The sequence below is a fragment of the Sminthopsis crassicaudata genome, chromosome 3 (assembly GCF_048593235.1).
Source record: "Sminthopsis crassicaudata isolate SCR6 chromosome 3, ASM4859323v1, whole genome shotgun sequence".
NCBI classification, from domain to species: domain Eukaryota; kingdom Metazoa; phylum Chordata; class Mammalia; order Dasyuromorphia; family Dasyuridae; genus Sminthopsis; species Sminthopsis crassicaudata.
This window is the reverse complement of record NC_133619.1, coordinates 408,133,639-408,144,358: the sequence shown is the minus strand read 5'-3', so window position 1 is coordinate 408,144,358 and position 10,720 is coordinate 408,133,639. Positions and strand designations below refer to the sequence as shown.

At 35.2% G+C, this 10,720-nt stretch overlaps 1 protein-coding gene across 1 annotated transcript in view; it reads left to right on the top strand.

Annotated features, from left to right (window-relative positions):
* Window positions 1-9,182: 9,182 nt before the first annotated feature.
* Window positions 9,183-10,720, top strand: part of CCDC150 (coiled-coil domain containing 150) — a 107,088-nt gene continuing 105,550 nt past the window's right edge. Inside the window, exons 1-2 of the mRNA XM_074302807.1 lie at window positions 9,183-9,269; window positions 9,973-10,139. Coding sequence (XP_074158908.1) covers window positions 9,973-10,139 — 167 coding nt within the window. The 5' untranslated portion in view covers window positions 9,183-9,269. The remainder of the gene's footprint in view (window positions 9,270-9,972; window positions 10,140-10,720) is intronic.

The window sequence follows — 10,720 nt, the reverse complement described above, 5'->3', positions numbered from 1 at the left end:
AGCTGCTTAGTCATGACAACTCATACATAATAAATGCTTGTTGAACTGAATTGAACAGACAAGAGAAATTATAATGATAATTGTTATTCCTATTAATTAACCTGATTGATTTTCCCAAGAGCAAATAGACTCTTAAATTTCAGAGCTAAAATTTGAACCCAGGCCCCTTGTAAACAAATATAAGTTTCTTTCTATAACTTACCTTCCTGCTCTACTGAAGATATTTTTAGTGTCCTGTGGCTACAAGTGTCAAAGGAAGTACAATTATATACGTCTACTTTGAGGGTTAAGCAGGAGGCTGTATGTCTTAGGCCATATGTTTCCTTGGTTATCACCTTAAAAAGTGGAACAACTTTATTATACATTCTGCCTTTAAATTCTTTGCTTAAGCCAATACCTCCTACATGCACTGCTGTTGTTCAAATTTATAATATGCAAACCATCCCACACTGGAAATGGACAACCTCAGAAAAGAAAGAGTGGAGAAATGTGGGAGGACTCAAACATTTCTATAAACTGCCAATCCTACTCTAGAAAAACAATGCTACTATAGTACAAGTAGAAAGGGTTGGGAAAAAAATTTAAGGATACAAGAAATCAGAATCTTATTAAACTAAAATACACAATGCCTTGAACACAAAGTGAGTCAGTGCCAAAGCCTGAGTTACTTTCACTTTATACGTTAAGAAAACTTTAGGACGTCCTTGGGCACATTTCTATATGTCTGTTCTTCAATAAAATAATCCATTGAATCAAAGTTCTAGAGGAATTAACTATGCATGAAATAGAAATTTCATGTGAAGAATAATAATTCAATGGGGAAGATCTCAAATCTGGAATCTTAATGCTAATAGATACAGTATTCAGGTTTTGTGGGTACCGAGAGTGGGGTCTGAGAAATATGATATCAATTAGCAAGAGGGGACGTGGGGTGGTGGAAGAACAACAAAAGAAGGGAGAAAGAGTAAGATATTTGTATTTTTAAAAATCCATGGAATAATAAGTATATAAATAAATTCCTATATGAACCAAAGACTTCTTTTAAGAAGCAATCTTCCTTGCTCAGGTAAAAGAAAATAATGTGAGGTTTGTTTTTTTTTTTTCCTGTAAACTCATGGAGCAAAAGTTTTATTAACATTAAAAAGAGTTTACTATATCCAAGAAGGGGAGAACTGGACACATATTGTATTCTAGAGAGTGTTTTCCATGAACAGTTATATTGAGAAGCCAGGAAGCTTTCCAGGAAGAGAGGGCATGGGGGTAGAAAATTAAAACCAGCTGGGATCTCAAAGGTTTGGAGAGACACTTTAGACTCAAGGGCTATACATAACCTCCATTTTCTGCTGTCAATATGTCTAACTAAAATTGCTACTGTGAAAGCTCTTTTATTCTGCATTATAGAAGATATAAAGGAGAAACCACTGTGAGTATGGATTTTCTGTTTTGTGTGGAAAATAACCCACTTCCTTTTTGTAAGCTAGATCTATCAATCCATTAAACGATGTCATTTAAAGTTCACCTTGGATGTCAAATGAGCTGCCTTTTTGCCAAAGGACTATTGTTTTCACTTTCATTCATTAAAAGACAAGCTCCATTGACGATTTGGTATTAAAAGAGTGTGTGTGTGTGTGTGTGTGTGTGTGTGTGTGTGTATGTAAAAGATAATATTTGTTATTCTATAGGTTATATATTTTAAAAGTCTATTGAGGTCACTTTGATAGGAAGTAAACATAAAATTCTCCAGTCCATCCATGCTAGGCAGAAGTGTTCTGTAAATTTCATTTCACATAGGACCTTTAAGGTTTTCATTCTGGAATAGGTCTTTTGATCAATTTTACTTATACTTGATTCCATATATCAAAAATCTGTTTAAGAAAATCTGCAAAACTATACAAAATAAATAGAAACCATAAAATAGAAAATGTAACTTATTTAAACTGGAACATCAAGTGAGTGAAATCTTAGTTTGATCTCTATCATTATCCCCTAAAAATGTTTTGCCTTTGGAATGGTAAGCATTCGTGTTTTGGTATTGGTCTGTAATTTATCTCAGTACATTATGTTCTCAGCAGATAAATGAATGAATTCTTTGAGCACTGAAGCCAGGAATAGATTGATTCATTTCGAGGAATACCTATCCTATAAGAGAAAGAAAAAGACAGTCATTAGGTATGTATCTATCAAAACAATTCTTTAAAGCAAGTTTTGTTTTCAAGAAGTGATATTCCTACTATGACCACAGAAAAAGAAACAATGTTTAAAGATTTACTTGATGTCATAAGCCAATATTTCAATCACTCACTACTCTATTCTTAAACAGAGGTTTTGGGGAGAATGTAGGAAACCATAATGGATTACATACTAACTATCTGGGTCTATAAGAAATACAACACCAATAGCACTACAACATAATCCTTGTAATTTTTGTTCATCCTTCAAGTACTTTACAAACTTTTACTAAACACCACGTTCAGCTCAAGATGATAATATTTAACTTTGGCCAGCATGCTAAAGATAATATCCAATAATGGATAAAATTTCAAGTGGAAACCGCAACAATGTAAGACACATACTGGGCTTCCAGAATTGTCCACTCAATTCAGTTCAACATCTACCACTTGCAAAACGTAAATATATAAACCTAATGGATTTATATAGGATATAAATTTAATGGAGGACCTTACAATAAAAGAAGGATGTATGGAAAGAAGAGGATAAATAGTGAGAAGAGAGGACAAAGTTGCAAATAATTCATGAGAGAGCATAAAATAAGTGTAGAGGTAGGATCTAGATCCTGCATTGAGAAATCAAATGAGGGAAAAATAATTTGGGGGCTTGTGAGGTCTTCTTCAAGAAAGGGGAAAGGCTCACCATATTATCTTGTCACTAAGATGGAGCTACACATACACATTCACACACATCTATATCTGCCTTTTTAAAAATTATTATTATAGCTTTTTATTTACAAGATATGTGCATGGGTTATTTTACAACACTGACAACTGCCAAGCCTTTTGTTCCAATTTTTCTCCCCATCTCCCTCCCCCAGATGGCAAGTTGACCAATATATGTTACACATGTTAAAGTATGAATTAAATACAATATATATATATACATGTCCAAACAGTTATTTTGCTGTACAAAAAGAATTGGACTCTGAAACAGTGTACAATTAGCCTGTGAAGGAAATCAAAAATGCAGGCAAACAAAAAAGGGGGTATTGGGAACTCTATGTAGTGGTTCACAGTCATCTCCCAGAGTTCTTTCTCTGGGCGTAACTAGTTCAGTTCATTACTGCTCTATTGGAACTGATTTGGTTCATCTCATTGTTGAAGATGGCCATCAGAATTGATCATCATATAGTATTATTGTTGAAGTATACAACGATCTCCTGGTCCTGCTCATTTCATTCAGCATCAGTTCATGTAAGTCTCTCCAGGCCTTTCTGAAATCATCCTGTTGGTAATTTCTTACAGAACAATAATATTCCATAACATCCATATACCACAATTTATTCAGCCATTCTCCAATTGATGGGCATCCACTCAGTTTCCAGTTTCTGGCCACTACAAAAAGGGCTGCCACAAACATTCTTGCACATACAGGTCCCTTTCCCTTCTTTAAAATCTCTTTGAGATATAAGCCCAGTAATAACATTGCTGGATCAAAGGGTATGCACAGTTTGGCAACTTTTTGAGCATAGCTCCAAATTGCTCTCCAGAATGGCTGTATGTATTCACAATTCCACCGACAATGTATCAGTATCCCTGTTTTCCCACATCCCCTCCAACATTCTGCATTATCTTTCCCTGTCATTCTAGCCAATACCACAGGTGTATAGTGATATCTCAGAGTTGTCTTAATTTGCATTTCTCTGATTAATAATGACTTGGAGCATCTTTCATATGGCTAGAAGTAGTTTCAATATCTTCATCTGAGAATTGTCTGTGAATATCCTTTGACCATTTTTCAATTGGAGAATGGCTTGATTTCTTATAAATTATAGTCAATTTTCTATATATTTTGGAAATGAGGCCATTATCAGAACCTTGGATTGTAAAAATGTTTTCCCAGTTTATTGCTTCCGTTCTAATCTTATCTGCATTAGTTTTGTTTGTACAAAAACTTTTCAATTTGATATAATCAAAATTATACTCCACCAGAAAGATAAGGCTGCTTATATATAAAACTGGAGTTGATAACTTTGCTAATTACACAAATTCCTATTCTCTCTACCTACTGTATGTCACCTCTCGAGAATAAAAATAATTTAATCTAGTTTGTGGATCAGAATAGCAGGAACATTGTTATAATTCTAACATCTTGATCTTATCCTGATACTAGATCTACAAAGGAGATACAGCCTTTTTCCCATATTTGAAAGTAAGTTAATAGGGGCAAGGTCTATTTTTAGATATTTTAAATATCTATATTTAGATATTTCAGAATTCTTATTTGTCTCTGCCTCCTCAATACAGCATAATGTCTGTACTAAACTCTTCCCTCCCCCCCCCCCCAGTAAACTAAAGTTAAGTGACTTGCCCAAAGTCACACATCTAGGAACTGTTAAGTATATGAAGTCAAATTTGAACTCAGGTCCTCCTGACTTCAGGGCTGGTGCTCTATTCACTGTGCTATCTAGCTGCCCCATTATTACTAAGCTCTTAATAAATGCTCTTTGAAACTTTGAAAGACTTTAGAATTCTCATCAATGCAATGATAAATAATCATTTCATAAGATGAAACATGCCACTCGGATCTTGCCAGACAGGAGATGAACTTAAAATACAAAAGAAACACATACATTTCCAGGCGTGGCCCATATGGGAATGTGTTTCAATGGGCTATGCATGTTTGTGATGAGATTTTTATTTTTCATTTGCTCATTTAGAGATGGAAAAATAATTATGAGGCAGATTATAATTTTTAAAATAAATACTTATTGAGATTCACATATGTGAAAGTGTTTATAGCAGCTCTTTTGTAGTAGCAAAGAATTGCAAAGTGAGCAGATATCCATCAATTGGGAAATGACTGAATAAGTTGTGGTATATGAAGGTAATGGGATATTATTGTTCATGATGAACAAGCTAATCTTAGAAAGGCCTGGAAGGATTTACATGAACGAATGCTGAGCAAAACAAGCAGAAGCAAGAATACATTGTACACAGTAACAGCAAGAATGTGCAATGATCATCTATGAAAGACTTGGTTCTCAGGGGTTCCGGGATCTAAGGCAATTCCAATAAACTTTGGATAGAAAATGCCATCTGCATCCAGAAAAAGAACTACTGGATGCTGGAGAAAGGCAATTTGATACATATTCTTCTTATTCTGTTGTACAATGTATGTGGAAATACCCATTTTATTGAATGATTTAAATTTTGAATAAAAATGAAAATTTAAAAGTCAAAAGCAAAATAGACTCTCTAAATTTTTTCCAGTTATAAACTTAAAAAAATAAAAATCATAAGAAGTACATTTTCTTCAGAGTAAACTCTGAACTCTAAACAAAACAATTAAAAAAAATACTTGTACTGCAATGAATACTTTATAAATTCTGATCTTTCCTTGTCATTCAGTGAGGTTTCTTAAAGTTAAAGCTATAAGAAAAATAGGAAAAATCATTGCAGGTAATTTGTAATATTCAAATTAAGCCAATTGCAAATCTTAAATCATTGTCAATATTACCAAGAGAGAAGAACATAGCTTTTTTTGGCCTACAATTACATATATTATTGAAAACTAGAAAGGAAAGAAATAAAAGAGAAGGTGAAAGTGTGTGAGTAAATTTGACTTTCTTTTTCTTCTTGATAGGAAATAAAAACAATTTTCTAGTTTGATTGTTTAATACATTATCACTTCAGACATTGTTTGCAGAGCTGGTTTGCAAATTGTCTTCCAAATAGAATCTCTTGGGGTTTCCATGAAAAAGGGTAAACACTTTTAATTGGTTTTCTGTTAGCCAGCTTCAGGGCCCCCATCACAGTAATATGAAAATGAATTCAAAAGTATTCTATAATCAAAAAAGTATGAAAATGATTGACCTATAATAATCATCAACAGGGTTAACAAAAAAAAAAAAAAAAAAAAAGGGACATTTTCTTTTGGGGATTTCAGGTTAAGATTTAAATTGGAATTGTTTAGTCATTTCTCAGCTATTCAGGAGTTGATTATCCAGGTTATGAATTAATTTATCTTCTTTTTGTTCTCACCATTTTTGTCTTCCAGTCATTTTAATTAGGTCATATTACTTACTTGGATGGATAAGAGAGAAAGAAAAAAGAAGCCTTAAAATTAGTCAATCAGGTTACTTGTTAGCATTTCTAGTTTTTTTTTAAAAAAGAACTCTTTAGGGAAAAAGGTGACACAATTGTTCATCTGCAATGGGAAGATTATCTATGAGCCATTATTCGTGTTAACTTTCTCCCCTATGATTACGGATAATTGAAAATCAGTTGCAAGAGAATATCTGTATAATGAGAGTATAATTGGCTCCCTCTATTGATTGAAATGCTTTTTAGTTCTTATTAGGCCCTTTCTGCTGAGGTTTCCCTGAATGATTTATAGAGCTTTTATTTTTTCTTTTAATATCATACTAACAGGATTGATATAGTTTACAGCTATGGTTTGATGAACACTTTCTCTTTGTAGTAGAACCGCTGTAATAAGGGATGTAATAAAGAAGGTAGGCATAGTTAGGTCAATTCAATCAAGTCCTAGGTTGCTAAGTAAAAGATGACTCATCTTAGATCTGCCTACATTCATTACTATAGAGAGGTGCTTCTCTGCTGAGTCTCCAGGGAGATGGGATTGCATTAATTGCACAGGGAGTGGTAACAGGTTTCTTTCATGATCACAAAACAATAAAAAACACATTGTGCTTTCTCCACAAAGGTTTTTCTTTTTGAATGATAGATGTGCCCCAAGATCTCCCAAATAATTGTAGCTTTGCTGGATATATAACAGTTTCAATGTTCTTTATAACTGGATATATAGATCCAGTTAAGTATAGTGCAGATTTAGAAAAAGCTACATATCTGTCCCCACAGGACAAGTGACAATTCATGAAATTATCTATTGATAGTAAAATAATAGGGGTGGCTAGTGGTGTGTTGCATAGAGTGCTGAACCTGAAGTCATCTTCCTAAATTCAAATCTGGCCTCAGATACTTATTAGCTGAGTGATTCTGGGGAAGGGACTTAACTCTGCTTGCCTTAATTTCCCCATCCCTAACATGAGCTGGAGAAGGAAATGGCAAATCACTCTAGTATCTTTGTCAAGATAATCTCAAAAGAGGCCATGAAGAGTCAGACACGACTGAATAACAAGAATGAAGGTTTCATTCATTTTAATATCAATTTATTCCATATGGAGAAGTGTTTTGTTTTGTATTATGTATGTGTGAATGTTTAAGAAAAAATAATGGGTTCATCAAAAAAAAAGAAAAGGATAAGCTGGGGTTTTTTTGTGATGGGAATTATCAACAGGACAAAATTTCAATAATTACATTAGGAGGAGAGAGAAGTTCTTGAAGCATGTGTGGAGAGTTATCCGCCTCCTGATTGCATTCTGGTACAATGCTCTGGGCTCTTGCTAAAGATGATTGGAAGCTTTGTATTGCTCCCAGCTACTGGTGGGCTCAATTCTTAAGGACTTAAGCATGAAGATAATAAAAAATCCATTTAAAAGCAGATAGGAATAAGCATTTATTAAGGGCCCCTACCCTGTACTAGGCATTGTACTAACTGCTTTTATTCATATCATTGTATTCCATACAAGTCCCTATGACTGACGCCTAAAGTCAAAGAAGTTTGCCCATTCAGTCAGTGCTTTAAAAGAAGACAAAGCCTCTGTCTCCCTTTTGAGCATATGATTTGAACTTGGGAGTGGGGAAAGAGATAGCATCCCTAGCAGTATGCATCCCCTGTCAGATGCTCTATCAGGCAAGCCTCCTTCTTACAACTAGAAAGATGTCTCTTACATCAGCCTTTTTGCAATGGCATGTTCTATATAAAATAGCATATTTATATAAATGCCATATGCATATGATAGTGAAGAGCAAAATTTTAAAACACAATCAATACCTAGAATCAGAGAACATTAGAATTGACTTAAGAGGTCACCTAATTTAATTCCTCATTTTGCTGAAGTTGAGAGGTGAAGTGATTCACTGGTTGACGCGGAGAGTTAAGAGGCTGGACTCCAATTCATGGCTTGGACAATAAGAGGAGCATCCCAAAGAGGGGAATAGTAGTAGATGTGGATTCAGAGTCCTCAGGTTTAAATCCTGGTTCTGCTATTTATTACTTGAGTGACCTCTGGAAAGTCAGTTTATCTTGTGGGCCTGTTTCCTCTTTTGCAAAATAAGGTCAATTGGATTTCATTGATGTCTAAGGCTCCTTTCAGATTAAATAAATTAAATAATCAAAAGTATTTATTAATGAACTAGTAACTAGTAAGGACAAGAGTTAACAGCATGTGCCAGGTATTGTAGGAGGCAAGGGATACAAAGTACAGTAAAAGAAACAGTCTCCTAATGAGCTCACATTCTAATGGGAGAGACAACTAGTACTTAGAAAAACCACAAAGAGTATAAAGTTAATAATGAGCATATATGCTTATTTATATTTTATAGACATGTGCATATACATACTAACAAAGTAGGTGCTTAATAAATGCTTATTTATATATTTATATATTTAATTTTCTAATAACTTTATTTTTCAAAATATATGCAGATAGTTTTCAACATTGTGTTCTAAATTTTTCTCTCCCCTACCGTCCCCTAGACAGCAAGTAATGCAATATAGGTTAAACATGTGCAATTCTTCTAAACATCCACAGCTTTTTTATATTTTATAAACATACGTACATATACAAATACATGCATGAAGTACTCCCTTAATAAAAGCTTATTGACTGACTAGTCACATAAAATAGTAGTCTGAGAGGAAAGACCTTAGCAGGTGGGAAGGGTTTCATGCAGTCTAAAGCCCAGCACCCGCTTGCTATCATCAATCTTCTTTGAGGAGAAGAACAAGAAAAAACTACAAATCCCACCAGGGACTGCCAGACCGTGGATTCCACTCACCAGAGTTTTTCTCCTATGGCTCTAAAGAGGGTCTGAGCAGTCCTGCGTGGAAAACTACAATTCCCAGAATGCTCTAGCTAAGGTTACGTTTTGCGCATGAGCATTGACTCCTCTCCACTAGTGCCACCCGTTTGGAGCTGTGCTTGAAGCTCCTTGGAAACCCGCTACGCTAAAGTAATGTCACGAACTAAGGAGCTCAGGGCAATGGTCGGGGTGAGGGTTCTTGGAGGCCAGGAGGGCTGGGGATGGAGAGGCTGGAGATGATCCCAGGCTTCCTTCTCAGGGCCCCGCGAAAGCCGAGTCACTCAGCCTTGAGGGTCTGTGAAAGGAGGGTGGGGGGAGTGAAAGGGGGAGCACACGGGGAATCGGAGGAGGGAATGGAGCTCTCCTGTTCTTAGTTGGGCGATCGTCTCTCATAAAAGAAGCCACTGAGAAAGGGACCCACCCGAGATCAGTATTCTTACTAAGAAAACTCTATGTTTATCATTGGCATATTACGGTCCACAAAGAATCAGACACTACTGAACAACAAATGGCCTTGTCCTGTCCATCCTCAAGGACTTGCAGCATCGTATAAACTCGTCTGGATCAGAAGCCAGAGGCCACGAATTCGGGTCTCTGTTCTGATACCGCTCATAAAATGGTCATTTACATCCTCCAGCCTTTCCTTAATCCGTGAAATGAGGGAATTGGACTAGAACAAAGGTTTAGCTCCCTGCGGCAGTCTATATCATGGCTACATTATAGCTGCTGAGAAACCTAAATCAATTTCAAGGATTGTAATGTTGTTACATTACAATCAGGGAGTAAGAAATTAGCAAAAAACCCACAGTTATCACTGGTCCAAGGATGTGAATGTGTTACTTTTAAATTACAGATGGATTTGAATATGGTACCAACAGCCAGACCAGTCCTCTCCCCGGTTAATATCAATACTTCAATTACTGAGGCCTCCAGTGCACTTCAAAAGAGGATACAAATAGCAGAAAAGCAGTCAGATATCTTAATGAATGACCTAGTCATGTTAGGTTTGGGTGGACAAAGGTAATGTGAGATCAACTAGATTTGTTAAGTTTGTAGAACTTTATGGGTTACTCATTCCTTATTAATAAAAGCTAACTTTTTGAGAAATCTGACTACATTTACCTTAAAATATGCCCTTTGTCATTAGGAGTGTTTGGATTGGAGTGTTATAGGAAATTCTCTCCCCTTTAAGCCTACCCTATCATGAACAATCAGATTTAGGTTTTACATATGCAATCATGTAAAACATTTCCATACTAGGATTTTGTGGAATAAAATTCAAACTGAAGGAAGGAAAGATGATAATATGGTTAATTCTGTATTCAGATACAATCAGTTCTTTCTCTGGAGGCAGATAGCATTTTCATCTTGAGTCAACATTGTAATTGCAAAAGTGAGGAAAGAAAGAGAAAAATATAGAAACTGATGTGGTTGCAGAGGGAACTAAGATGAGCTTACAATTTAAAAAGCTGTGTAATAGCTAATAATAATAAGTATTTTGCAAAGTGCTTTATAAATATGTCTTTTTATCATTATCCCCATTTTATAGATGAGAAAACAGGCAGATATAATTTAAGTGACTTGTCCAAGGTAACACATTT